Source organism: Nicotiana tabacum, chromosome 3, assembly GCF_000715075.1.
Source record: "Nicotiana tabacum cultivar K326 chromosome 3, ASM71507v2, whole genome shotgun sequence".
In the NCBI taxonomy this organism is placed as follows: domain Eukaryota; kingdom Viridiplantae; phylum Streptophyta; class Magnoliopsida; order Solanales; family Solanaceae; genus Nicotiana; species Nicotiana tabacum.
In genome coordinates, this window is record NC_134082.1 from 84,946,777 (window position 1) to 84,961,685 (window position 14,909).

General features: G+C 38.8%; 1 protein-coding gene across 1 annotated transcript; it reads right to left on the minus strand.

Annotated features, from left to right (window-relative positions):
* Window positions 1–12,419: 12,419 nt before the first annotated feature.
* Window positions 12,420–13,275, minus strand: LOC107796539 (uncharacterized). The gene is made up of 2 exons (XM_016619326.2): window positions 12,541–13,275; window positions 12,420–12,437 (listed from the first exon to the last, which is right to left on the minus strand). The coding sequence occupies exons 1-2, from the start codon at window positions 13,273–13,275 to the stop codon at window positions 12,420–12,422; spliced, it is 753 nt and encodes a 250-aa protein (XP_016474812.2).
* Window positions 13,276–14,909: the final 1,634 nt, after the last annotated feature.

Below are 14,909 nucleotides of genomic sequence, written 5' to 3' on the forward strand. Positions count from 1 at the left end.
TCCGTCGTGATCTTCGACTGGTTACGGATATCTCTTTCCGTTATTGCGCTTTGCTCGAAGTCTATCATATTTGGTTTCGATTGGTGCTAGCCTCGGTCTCGACAGGCACCTCGATTCTCGAACTCGATACCTAGTCTCCGTGCTCTGGTCCGATCCATTACGAGGCTTACCCTCGATGTAATTCCCTGGTCTCGATCAAATAGTAAACTTGGGTAGGCCTGGTTTTAATCGTATACATATAGTCCCCTCGTTTCTTGGAATGTAATGAGAAGAAACGAATTGAGCCTTTGATTTTGTACCTCGATTTGTCATGATGTCATCCTCGTGACGTAAGTGACGGAAGTGACTGAAACGTCCTGTCAGTTCGCATATCGAGGCATTAAATGCATGTCAGTTGATGTACACCATTATTGGTTTTGAACCGTCATCTTCTTACTATAAATGTTCTTTCCTTCTCTTTTGCCAAAACTTTACTCTTAATCTACGGCTTAATCTTCAAAGCTTTTCACTTCCTTCAAGCTTCTCCATGCTGCATAACCTCTAAGTTTCGTTATCAACCTTCCCTCAAAATACCAAACCTCATTCTTTTCTTCCTTCTTCCAACTTGTAGAGATGGAAAAAACGTCTAAAACTGTTCCACAAAAAGAGGGCGCCTTTTCATCGCGGCCGGTTGATGATAAAACACTAGTGGAGCCGCACCCTGAGGAGTGCATTCTCGAGGTGGGGTGTGATCTTACTTTCGACTTCAAAGTCGAGAAAATTCCGTCTGTCCCCGGCCCAGTGTGAGCCAATGTCGAGATCTATGTGATCGATAACTGAGAGTGACCTTTAGCAGGTCAAGAAAGACTGCCATTGGGAGAAGAAAGAGATGGTGATTCCGACTCTCGAGGAAGATATCACTACCCATGTAGAAGGGTTTCTAAGTGTTTATACTTATCCTTTCATGCTAGGCCCTATCGATCCCGTCATCATTGACTTTTGCCGCCAATAACCCTAGGTCAGATCCATCCTTCTTTTTGGCGGATTGTCATTCAACTCAGATTTTTTGCGAGCAAAGTCGAAGAGATGCCTTTCACCATCGACCACCTCATCAGGCTGTACAAGCCCCGTCTTTTTCGAGGTGGGTTAATAAAGCTTCAGCGTTGGGCTACCAAAGTGCTGTTCTCGAGCATAGACGAGGACAAGGATCAAGGGTGGATGGGTCAGTTCGTTTGAGTGAAGACTTCCGACCTAATTCCAGCCGAGAAGATCCCATTTCCCGAGAAGTGGAATATGCGTAAGTTCAATCCCTCCTTTAGATTCTATTCATTATTTTGTTTCCTTTACTTCTCCTCATCGACATCCTTTTCTATGATGTAGCAGTCGCTTGGATGCCTGGTAGGAATTCGAACCTCGAGAGTTGGGTTCGAACCCTAGCTTCGACCTCCTCGTACGCTGAGTGGTCATGGCGTGATTTAGCAAGGGGCTGATGGTAGACCAAAAATCACGGTAAGCCTTTTATTCACGTATCTGATGGCTTTCGTTAAAATGTTCTCCTCTTATACTCACTTGGTTTCCTTTCATACAGGCCTCGGGAAAGATGCCGTCATGAGGTCCCCGTCCGGGGAGGAGGAGGCTTCGCCCCTGGTCCCGAAGCCAACGAAGGAAAAGAAAAGAAAAAGGGTCTCGCACTCTGAGACTCCAAAGTCCAAGAAGAGCAAGGCTCGTAAATCAAAAAAAGAAACCGCTATCCTTCCTGAGAATGTAGTTCAATGCCTAAGGGACGAAGAAGAGGAAAATGAAGATGTTGGCTTCAAGCTGGTGGCCCGAACGAAGAAGAACATTGAGGCCCCAAAGGCCGCTGAGCCGGTTAGGGTCGAAGAGATTCAGCCTCGAACCGAGGAGATTTCGGGAGAGGGCCCAAGCAATGTCCCTGAGTCGTCGGAGGGTGAAGATGACCCTCGCCGAAGTGCGCAATTGGGGGATGTGCCTGAAGGGGCCGACTCCGAGGCCCTTCAAAATGAAGAGAACGCCCCAAGTGGCTTGCTTGGGGCAATAGAAATTGGCGATTCGCCGATCCTTCCTACATTTTCTGAGGGGAAAATCCAGGAAGACCAGGCCATGGAGACCCCCAATATGGAAGGAGCCCATGGAGGGGATGACCTTTTCCGTGGTTGTTTTACAGGAGTCAAAAATGCTACCGGCCTGAATGAGGCATCGAGTATCTTTGACGAGGCTCAACGACTCCCGAGTCGGGTAAATCTCAACTTTCCTCGTCGATACCTTACTTGTATTTACTTTTCCTTGTCTAATTTCCTTTCTTTCTTCATAGGCCTTGACAATTCATCGGGAAGCATTTCCTAAATCCCGGGCAGTGCTGAGCCGATGCGAGGCTGATCTTCAAAGGCTCACGGAGGATAAAAATGCCCTCAAACTTCTCAGCGGGCAAAAAGAAGAGGAGATCAAGGACCTCCTAGCCGATTGGCCATAGCTCATAAAGAGCATACTGACCTGATTGAGCAAGTAATGAAATTTTTTTAGAAACTCGATGTATCAATTCAGGAACGACGACTAATACTTTGATCCTGCAGGTTCAACAGAAGGCCAAAAAGATCGAGCAGCTCCGTGAGGAGGTCAACATGATGAAGGCAGAGACTTTAGGGTGAAAACAAAACATGGACCGCCTTGCCTCGGAGAAAGATACTGCTCAAGCCCAACTGTCATTGGTCGAGCGTCAGCTCCAAAGCATGAAGGAGGAAAGCTCGGCCCGAACCAAGAAAATTAAGAAGCTCGAGGCTTGATTGGTCGCCAAATTTGCAAAGGCCACATCTGAGGCAGAAAAAGTAAAGGCTGACGCGGAGGCGATCGTGGTGTCTACTGAGCTGATGCTGAAGCTGCTCAAGCCCGAGCAAAGGAAGTTGTTGACACCGCTCAGACTCAATCATACTGGGCTACTAAGCATGCCAAGTACCAATCTCGAAGAGAGACTCTCGAGGAGATTTATGCTCGTGGCTTTAACCTTGCTGTCGAGATCGAGAACGCGAAAGAGCTCGAGGCTAAAGCCAAAGCGCTGCTCTCTTCCGATGATGATAATTCCGGGAGCGTGAGTGGATTCGAGAGCGGAGGGGATTCCGATGGCGAAGTTATAGCTCCTGAGGAAAATTAGGCACTTAGATTTTTTTGTTTTTTGAACTTTTTGTGTAGGAGCCTGAGCGGTCCTTGTAAATTTTTTTGTATATATGAAAGATCTCTTTTCTTTCCGACTTGTCTTCAACTTCTGTTTTGTGAAAATTTGGTTTTATTCATGCCTTGTGAAAATTTCTTTCACGAGCACAAAGCTTAGGCAATTTAATCAAAGTCTTTATAATCGAATGAGTATTTGCTCGAACTCGAAGTAGGATGACCCTTAGGTTTTAGTTGAGTAAAGATTTCTCGAACTCAATGAATAAAATGGCCCTTTGGCTCTTGAATTAGGCCGATATGTCCTTAAAAGAATGGCTTTTTACCCCTTTCGGCTTAGAAAGTTAATCACGTAAAAATTTGTTATGCCTTAGCACGAGATAAATTTGTACCCATTAGGATTTTTGAGGGTTAGTTTTATCGAACCCTTTACTTTGTTATGCCTTAGCATAAGCTTGTTCGAGAGTTCGAACAATTTGGTACCCCTTAAGGTTTTTGAGGGTTGGTGTTATCAAAACCCTTTATAATTCTGCCGAGGGTAGCCTTTTAAATTGGTTTCATAAAAATATTTAAAGGCCTATTTTATTACGGAATTCAGACGTCTCCGAACCGTGTTAGTTCTGCCGTAGCCTTTAATTTGAGTTTTGCCTCTTGGGCTTGTTTCTCAATCACATTCCGAACTTGTTTGAAATGTCAGTCCCCGAGTCAGGTGGACGTGGCCTATAAAAATTAGGGTTGACTTTTTAAGGTCTTACGATCTCGAGATTTTAGTAATTCGAACATGTCAATTTCGGACGGCAGTCCCCGAGTAGCTCGACCTTCGAGCCAGTTTTCGTAATAGACCATAGGTATGAAGCCGTGAAGTAAAATTTTCTAAGACATGAAATATTTGGCAAAGAAAAATACTTCTCTTCATATATTATATATGCGTACATGTTTGCTTTTTAGGGATCGAGTAATCTATATGAGCACTGTTCGTTTGACTGTTTGGCCCTTACAAAATTTGACCTACGAGTCGACATGAAGTATCTTCCTCGTAACGAAGTTGACATCCGAGGGTGATGGACCCTAATATTCGTGGTTGATTGTGAAGAAGACTCAGATACTGTGTAATTGTCCCTAGGTAGCACAAATAATTGTTGCCTCGTTAATAACCTCGCTAGAAAAACCCATTTGGGACAAAAACCTGTCTAAGGAAAAAAGAGTGTAATGCGTGCTTTAAAACTAAGGTATTTATGTTGAAGAATTCCTCTATGTCTTCGATCGAACACCTGCAACAAGTTATTATAAAATACAAATGAAAGAGGAGAAGGTCATACCTTAGCAATAATATCGTTTGAGGAGTGATATGTTACAATTATTTGGAAATTGTTCGTTGTTCATCGTGCCAAGTTTGGAAGATCCCTTTTCGATGATATTGAGGACCTGATACGGTCCTTCCCAATTTAGGCCGAGTTTCCCTTCGTTTGGGTCTCGAGTATTGAAGGTGACTTTTCTTAGAACTAAGTCTCCGATTTGAAAGTGGCGAAAATTGGCTCTTCGATTGTAGTACCTTTTGATACGCAACTTTTGTGCTACCATTCGGACGAGGGCGGCTTCCCGTTTTTCATCTAGCAATTCGAGGCTTGTATTCATAGCCTCGTGGTTTGACTCTTTTGATGTGTATCAAAACCTGACGCTAGGTTCCCCAACTTCGACTGGGACCAGAGCTTCGGTGCAAAATACTAAGGAGAACGGTGTCCCCCCCCCCGTACTGGACTTTGACATTGTTCGATACGCCGAAAGAATCTCGGGCAAAATTTCTCTCCATTTTCCCTTAGCATCGTTCAATCTTTTCTTTAGATTCTGAATGATGGCCTTTTTTGTTAATTTAGCTTGTCTGTTTCCACTAGGACGATACGGTGTCGACAAGATCCTTTATATTTTGTGATCTTCGAGGAACTTTGTTATTTTGCTGCCGATAAATTGTTTTCCATTGTCGCATACTATCTCGGTGGGTATCCCGAATCGGCATATGATGTGATCCCAGATGAAGTCTATAACTTCTTTTTCTCTGACTTTATCGAAAGCCTATGCTTCGACCCACTTAGAGAAATAGTTAGTCATAAATAAAATGAATTTAGCTTTACATGGGACCGATGGAAGAGGGCCGATGATATCCATTCTCCATTTCATGAACAACCATTGGGGATAGGACTGAATGAAGTTGCTCTCCGGGCTGGTGGATCATCGGTGCATATATTTGGCATTTGTCGCATTTTCGCATAAATTCTTTAGTATCTTTTCCTATATCGGCCCAATAGTATCCTGCTCCGATGACTTTGTGGACAATGACTCGGCACCGAAATGGTTTCCGTAAGTGCCCTTATGAATTTCTCATAGAACGTAATCGGTGTCTCCTGGTCCCAAACATTTTGCTAGCAGCCCATCAAATGTTCTCCTATAAAGTGTTCCATCTTCGGCCAAAGTGAACCATGGGGTCTTAGTGCGTAGAGTCCTTGATTTTTTAGGATCCAATGAAAGCTTCCCATTATTTAGGTATTCAATTCCAATCCTAGGTTAGACTTATGGAGTTTATTTTGGCGTGCCCTTCTTCGATTACTGACCTTGAAAGTTGTACGACAATCCTCGAGCTAAGTTCATCATCTTCGATTGACAAACCCAAATTTGCAAGAGCATCAAACTCGCTATTTTGTTCTTGCGGTACTTGTTGCAGTGTCCATTCCTTGAATCGATGTAGAGACACTTGTAGTTTGTCTAAGTACCTCTGCATTCGATCTTCTCGAACCTCAAAAGTTCAGTTGACTTGGTTAACCATAGTAGGGAATCACATTTGGCTTCGGTGACCTCTTCTCCCAAGCTTTTAGCCAGCTCGAGACCTGTAATCATGGCCTCATACTCGGCCTCATTGTTAGTCAACATAGAGGTTTTGATATATTGTCTAATTGTATGGCCTGTGGGTTGCTTCAAAATGATGCCTAGACGGGGCCCCTTCACATTCAAAGCACCATCTATGAAAAGGGTCCACACCCTCCGAAGATGTACCCGTTTTAACAAAAGTTCCTTTTCTACCTCGGGTATGAGGGCTGGTGCAAAGTCAGCCACGATGTTTGCTAAGATTTGAGACTTGATGGCCGTTCTGGGCTGATACTCGATATCATCGGGGATCACAAATGTTCGAGGTATCATATAATCACCATCCTCGAAAATTTCCTGCTCCTCCGATTGGGCCGAGGCCGACGACCGTGGTTGCTATTTGACTTTGAACTTACATTTCGACTCTGATTTCTTTGTTGGTGAAAGTGCTGATATCGGTATCACTTCGTCAATTGAAAATATTTCTTTTGCGGAAGGTTGTTCACTGTACATTGTTTTGACTTCTTCCAAAGTTGGGAACTTCAGAACTTGATGAAGCATCGAAGGTACTGCTCTCATGTTATGCATACAAGGCCTTCCGAGCAGTGTGTTGTATCTCATGTCTCCCTCGATCACATGGAACTTTGTATCTTGGATGGTCCCGACTATATCCGCTGGCAAAATGGTCTCTCTTTTTGTGGTCTCACTCGCCATATTGAAACTGTTAAGTACCCGAGGTGCGGGCACGATCTGATCTTCGAGGCCGAGGTGCTCTGACGAGGCCAATGCGTATAAGATTTTGCTACTCGTACTCTATCAAATTATAGTATAGTTTATGATATCGTCCCACAGAGATTGGAGAATCTAGCTACAAACTTATAATTTTCATACTACTATTTGAGATAATCAAATTGATGAGGTTTTGTTTGTTGAAAATTTAAATTTCTTAAGTTGAAACTAAAAAACTTTCGGAAGATTTATATTTAAAAAGAGTTGGGAATCATTGAATTCACTCGATAGCGTGATAATAATAAAATCTTAGCTTCTACATATATTTCTCTTAGGAATAACTGTTTATTCCTAATACAATTATATTTTGCTCACTAAGAAATAATCAATTAACAACACTCCGCGAGGTTATGTAAATCAATTGATATATTACTTGTGACGATTAAACTGAAATAATTTTCTTGCGTGAATTGTGCTAAAAGATAGCAAAAACCTCTTGCGATTACTTTTTGCTAAAAATCAATAATCTTTCCAACTACAACTCCTCCGTGAGAATTAGAATGGAAATAAGCAAGATTACAGACTTGGAATGGTAGCTTAAAAAGAATTACTCTCACTCTATTATTTTACCCAATAGTTATCGTATATTAATTTTACTTCGTGAGAATTACAAAATTGACATACAACTAACTTTGGAGAATAAATAGATAGAAGTGATAATAATCAATTAAAAGCACAATATAGAAATATAATTAGAAAGTTTCAGGTCAAGCATGTAGTAAAATTGAGATTAATATTATAATGCTATCGAGCTTCATCACCTATCCCAACAAAAGAGATTACTCCATTATGGAGTATTTAAATCTCACAAAGAAAGAAATTCTTAAAATACTATCAACACTCTTAGAAAATTCAAATACTACAAGATAAAATAAAATAGATAAAGAAAGAAGCAAAGACCAAAACTAGAGAAAAGTTGTTAATTAGGCACATATGATCTTACTCCCCCTTTCAACACAAACGTCCTATTTATAGAAATCAAATCTCATAAGGTGCCACGATGCTTCATGGTTCTTTTGCCATGATGCGTCGTGCTTCTATTGCCATGATGCCTCGTGGTTCTTTTGCCAGGATGCCTCGTGCTTCTCTTTTTATTCCTTTATTTGCTTTATCATGATATTTTTATTTCCTGCAAAATACTATTAGAAAATACAGATAATTGACATATTATATATATATATATATATATATTATTTAAAATAATTTATTTTTAAGTATATAATATATGAATATTTTATAGTCATCCAACTCCCCAGCACTTGAATCCTTGCTCGTCCTCAAGGCAGTAATTTTATTAATAATTGTTGTTTCTTGTAGAGTAGAAAAATTTAAAAAATAAAGTTTCACATAAAATTCAAAACCTATAAGTTTTTCAAGTCGCCAAATCTATACCTTGTTTCTGCTTCTGCTTTTGTTTGCCAAAAACTTTCAACTCCTCTTTGGGTGAACCTTTTGACATTGATAACATTATGATTACAATTTCGAGTTTCTCAAATTTTGTCCATAAGCTTGCCCTTCATGTCAGTCTCCACTAATGTAGAATCAACACTAATTTCTAAAATTATTTTAGGACCTTTTCAGGCTTGTAATGATAGGCTTAATGCTGGTAAGGTAAAAGGATATATTTGTAGTGACTTTGTTCCCTCCAGCTTTATTATGAGAGCCGATTATTTTATCAAAGTAACTATGTACAACTCAACACAAGAAAATAACTCTAGAGATTGGGCTAAAGTTCCCGGTCTCCAATTTCATAATTAATATCACTTAATTCATCATTTCTCTCAATAGATTTCTTAAATTCAAGCTTCTTGAACCAATAATTTATTTTACAGGTATATACACCTTGTTTTCCTCTTCTTTTTTTAAAGAGTGAAATAGAATATTTACTCCATAAGTATTCCTTCATCGCTTGCTTTAATAATCATTTTTGCTCAACTATAGCCGGAAGGAGTAGTATCAATCTTTTTGTGAGGTAAACCAATATGGTATATCAATAAAAGTTGGTTTATCCCTCTTTTTTTTTGGGCTCAAAGTTGGGTGCTAAAAGGTAAAATATAAATATTTGTGGTTAAAAATAGATATGCTAAAAAAGGTGTCAAAGAAAGCCTAATTTCATTCTAAAAATAGCGTTGTCTAGAATTTCACTTTGATAGACATTTGGGGCAAGTTCTAGCAGAATTTTATTGATTCTACCTATTGAGATCATAATGCTTCTCAATTCCAACACTTTCTCAAATTTGGAGATACTCGTTCTTGCCTTCACAAAAATAAAATCACAAACTTGGAAGTTATATGGCATAAATGAAAAAAATTATGTTAGAAAAATATGTAAACTTTTACTTTAAAACTTTAATATTGTACAAGAACAACAATTAAGAATAAAATAAAAGAGAGAGAGAGAGAGAGAGAGAGAGAGAGAGAGAGAGAGAGAGAGAGAGAGAGAGAAGAAAAAACTTGAAAGAGTGTGTGACAACACATGTTTTTATATGTAATAGACTGACCTTATCAGTCAATTGGTTCTGGTTTTAATATAAACCAACAAATTTACTTGTGCCAACATTTTGAATTGATTCATTAAATGGTTAATCAACCAGTTACTTAGGCATACCGATCACCATGGAATTACTCCCACATAGGTGACTCTGTTGTTGTAGAGGTCTTCATGAGATGTTCTGGTTGTACAATAACCTGGATATTGATCAGATCAATTAATTAAGCATTTAATTACCCAAATCTATATCGGGCTTATGAGGCTCCACTGCTTCTCCCTCAATGGCTACGAGTTTTGTATCTTAGTTCTGAGTTTAACATCGTCAGCTCGACTTATTAATTGTAGAATTCATCAGTCTATCAAAGTAACCGATGGATGTTGTTCAAAATGTCTTCCATAGTACAATTTTAGCCTGTGACCATTTACCTTAAACTTGTCTCCATTTTTCTGAATTTCAATTGCCTTGTATGGAGTAACACCTATAACATTGTAAGGGTCCGTCCACCTGGATTTTAATTTTCCTGGGAATAACCTGAGTCGGCTATTGTAAAGAAGTACCTGATCTCCAATTTTGAAACTCTTTGGTCGGATCAACTTGTCATGCCATATTTTTGTTTTTTCTTTAAAATTTTAGCATTTTCATAGGCCCCCAATCCCAGTTCTTCCAATTCATTAACCTGAATAGATCACTTTTTACCAGCTGAGGTTAAATCAAAGTTCAGTGTTTTCAATGCCCAAAAAGCTTTATGTTCTAATTCTACGGGAAAATGACAAGCTTTTCCAAAGACTAATCTATATGGAGATGTCCCAATTGGCGTTTTGAAAGCCGTTCGGTAAACCCATAATGCATCATCTAATTTTAAAGCCAGTCTTTTCTTGAGATTCCAACCGTTTTTTCAAGAATTCTTTTTAACTCGCGGTTGGAAACCTCAACTTGCCCTTGAGTTTGAGCATGATATGGTATTCCTGTTTTGTGAGTCACATTATATTTTGACAGTAAAGCAGAAAATTGCCTATTGATGAAATGAGTTCCTTGGTCACTAATGATGACTCGCGGTGTGCCAAATATGGTAAAAATATTTTTTCTAAGAAAATTACGCACTGTACGAGCATCATTCTTTCTTGTGGGGATGGCTTCAACCCATCTTGACACGTAATCCACAGCCATAAGGATATATTCAAAAGAGTGAGAAGAAGGAAAAGGACCCATAAAATCTATTTCCCAAACATCAAATATTTCACATACCTGTATTGATTGCAGTGGCATCTCATCTCTCTTGGTGATATTACCTGTTCTCTGACACCTATCACATTATCCTACATATGCTCGGGCATCTTTAAAGAGTGTGGGCCAGAAGAATCCGGATTCTAAAACTTTAAAAGCTGTTCGATTTGCTGCATAATGTCCTCCAATTGCTCCATCATGACCGTGATATAGAATTTTATTCATCTCTTCTTCAGGTACACACCTTCTAATGATATTATTTGCACAATTTTTGAATAAGTAAGGTTCATCCCACAGATAATACTTTGCATCAGATATAAGCTTTTTTCTTTGCTGGTAAGAGAAATCTTGCGGTATCCACTTTCCAACCAAGTAATTCGCGATATCTGCAAACCAGGGTGGTTGAGTCATAATTGTGTCAACTGAAAAAATATGTTCATCAGGAAATTCTTCTTTTATCTCATTAAACTCAAGGGGAGGATTTTCTAATCTAGACAAATAGTCAGCTACTTGGTTCTCTGTCCCTTTTTGTCCTTTATCTCTAGGTCAAATTCTTGCAGAAGTAAAATTCATCTTAATAATCTAGGTCGAGCATCTTTCTTAGCTAAGAGGTATTTTAAGGTTGCATGATCAGTAAAAACAGTAACTTTGGTTCCTATCAAATAGGAGCGAAACTTATCAAAAGCAAACACTACCGCTAGTAACTCTTTTTCTGTCGTGGCATAATTCACTTGTGTCTCACTCAATGTCCTACTAGCATAGTAAATAGGACGAAAAATCTTATCCCTTCTTTGGCCTAAAACAGCTCCAACTGCTGTATCACTAGCATCACACATGACCTCAAAAGGTTGGTTCCAATCAGGGGACACAACTACAGGTGTAGTTGATAACTTTTCCTTAAGGGTTTCAAATTCTTTCACACAGTTACCTGAAAAATCAAACCTAGTGTCTTTCATCAAGAGGTTAGTCAGCGGTTTTGAAATTTTTGAGAAGTCTTTTATGAATCGTCTGTAAAAACTTGCATGACCTAGAAAGCTTCTAATTCCTTTCACAGTTGTGGGAGGGGTAATCCTGCTATAAGATTAATTTTTGCCTTATCAACTTCTATCCCTTTAGCAGTGATTTTATGTCCTAAAACAATTCCTTCAGTAACCATAAAATGACATTTTTCCTAATTAAGAACTAAGTTTGTTTCTTCACATCTTTTAAGAACTAAGGTCAAATGGTTAAGACAATCCTTATATGTTTTGCCAAATAGTGTAAAATCATCCATAAAAATTTCAAGAAATTTGTCAGTCATGTCAGCAAAAGTTGCCGACATGCAACGTTGAAATGTAGCAGGGGCGTTGCACAGACAAAATGGAATTCTCCTGTAGGCATATGTTCCATGAGGGCATGTGAAGGTTGTCTTATCTTGATCTTCTGGTGCGATTGGTATCTGATTATATCCTGAGTAGCCATCAAGAAAACAGTAAAAACCATATCGTGCAATTCTTTCCAACATTTGATCAATAAATGGCAAAGGAAAATGATCTTTTCTAGTGACATCATTGTGACGTCTGTAATCAATACAGACTCTTCATCCTGTAATAGTCCTGGTAGGTATGAGCTCATTATTTTCATTTTTTATAACTGCCATACCTCCTTTCTTTGGTACTACCTGAACGGGACTTACCCACGGGCTGTCAGAAATGGGATATTTAATACCAGCTGCCAACAGCTTTACAATCTCTTTTTTCACTACTTCCTGCATTGCTGGATTCAATATTCTTTGCGGCTGGACTATTGGCTTGTAGCTATCCTCCATGAGGATTCTGTGTGTACAAATATCCGGACTAATCCCTTTAATATCTTCTACAGTCCACCCCAAGGCTCCTTTGTGTGCTTTCAATACTTTAATCAAACTATTTTCTTGTTCTGTAGTAAGAAAAGATGAAATAATTACTAGAAATAATTCTTGCTCAAGATAAACATATTTCAAATGAGAAGGAAGAGTTTTGAGTTCAATTTTTGATTGAACTTTTTCGGATTTCATCTCTTCTTCTTCTGAATCTTTGTCCAATTTTTGAGCTTCTCTTCTAATGATGGGATCATCGTCCTGTGTGGTGCCTGATTTGATCAAGCATCTTTCCATTGAATCTGGAATTAATTGATCATCTTTGAATTCATCTGTAAGATAACCAATCATGTCAATTGAAAAACATAAAGATGATGTTTCATCTCTTGAATATCTTAGTATCTTTTGCATATCAAATATGACTCTTTCTTCATCAACTCTTAAAATTAATTGTCCTTGATGAACATCTATAATTGCTTTTCCTGTAGCAAGAAATGGTCTACCTAAAATTATTGGTTCATTAGGACATTCTTTCATTTCAAGTACTATAAAATCTAGGGGGAAAACAAACTTATCTACTCTTACGAGTACATTTTCAATTATTCCCTTAGGTTTCTTAGTACTTTGATCTGCAAACTGAAGAGAAACACTTGTGTCTTTTATTTCACCAAGATCTAACTTTTTAAAGATAGAAAATGACATTAAATTTATTGAACCTCCAGAATCACAAAGTACTTTTTCAAAATATACTCCTCCCAAAGTGCATGGAATTGTAAAGCTGCCTGGATCACCACGTTTTTGTGGTAGCTTATTTTGAAGTATAACACTGCATTTTTCCGTAAGCATTACCACAAAAACTTCTTCTAATTTTCTTTTACTTGACAAAATTTCCTTTAAGAATTTGGCATATGAAGGCATTTGTAATAAAGCATCAGTAAAAGGAATATTGATGTGAATTTGTTTTAAAATCTCCAAAATTTTGCAAATTGGTTGTCAAACTTTTCTCTTTTCATTTTTTGTGGAAAGGGAATAGTCACAGGGAGAGGAGTCAATTTTTCAATATTTTTTTCTTCTTTTTTCTTGACTTTATTCTTTTCAGACGGTTCAGAGGGTATTTCAACATTCTTACTGTTGTTTACCGGTTGTTCTGACTGGTCTGCATAGGGTTCATCAAGCTCCTTACCTGACCGTAAGGTGATGACCTTAAGGTGCTCTTTTGGGTTTTTCTCTGTATTGCTTGGTAAGGGACCTTGAATCTTTTCTGAAACAAGAGCTGCCAATTGGCTCAACTGTATTTCCAGATTTTTGAGGGATGAATTTTGGCTCTCCATCTTTTCATCAGTGACCTTAATATACTTATACAGAAGATCATCAAGACTTGAATGAGCTTGTTGAGGCCTTTGCTGATAGGGCCCTGCTTGTTGATAAGGTCTAAAGTTTGATTGACCATGGTTTGGATTCTGGTATCCGGGTGGACCCTGTATTTGTTGCTTCTGGAAGCTTTGAGAGTTCTCTGCACCATTTGGATTGCTCCATTGAAATCTTGGATGTTTCTGTGCCATTGGACTTCCAAAAGGATACTGCTTGTAACCTATGACATTGACATGTTCATCATTGTGATTGGTTGCTTGACATTCATGGTTCTGATGATTTCCTCCACACATGTCACAAGCCTCAAATTGACTTGGTTGTTGTGTATTCACCTGAAAAGTTTCAAACTTTTGTGATAAAGAAACAATTTGATGTGTTAGTGTATTTAAAGCATCAACCTGATTTACTGTAGCGGCCTTCTTGATAATTATACACTCAGATGGCCATTGGATGACATTCTCAGAAATTTCATTCAACAATTGCAATGCTTCCTCTGTTGTTTTTCCCATTACTGAACCTCCTGCAGCTGCATCTATCACATTTCTAGAAGAGGGTTTTAGCCCGTGATAAAAAATATACAATAGTATATGTTCAAGAATATCGTGGTGTGGACATTTTCTTAACATTGCTTTTAACATTTCCCAAGCTTGATAAACTGACTCTGTGTCAGTCTGCAAGAAATTAGATATATCTTGTCTTAACTTTGTGGTTTTAGCAGGGGAAAAATATTTGTTTAAAAATTTCTGAGTCATTTGATCCCATGTGGTAATGGAACCTTGTGGCAAACTTCGCAACCAAGTCTTGGCATCTCCTTTTAAAGAGAAAGGAAATAGCCTTAACTTGATAGCTTCAGGAGGTACTCCATTATACTTAGCTGTTTCAACAAGTTCCAAAAAGTCAATTAAATGACTGTATGGATCTTCACTTGCGTCTCCAGTGAAGATGCAAGACTGTTGAATTGTTTGAATCAGGCCAGTCCTGATTTTAAAGTTGTTGGCTGCCACTGGAGATTTTCTGACACTAGATTCATAGTTGAAGCGGTCAGGTCTAGCATAATCCCTTAGGATTCTGTTTGCTGGCCTTGGCGCCACTTCATCAAATTGATCCTCTATTTGGACTGGTGGTGGTACTTCGCGTGGGTTGCTTACTTCCTGATTCTCCATACCTTAAGAAGCTATGCT

What these genes read in the sequence shown, in the direction of transcription:
- LOC107796539 (XM_016619326.2), bottom strand. Translation starts at nt 13,275, where the DNA reads ATGCCTTCATATGCCAAATTCTTAAAGGAAATTTTGTCAAGTAAAAGA.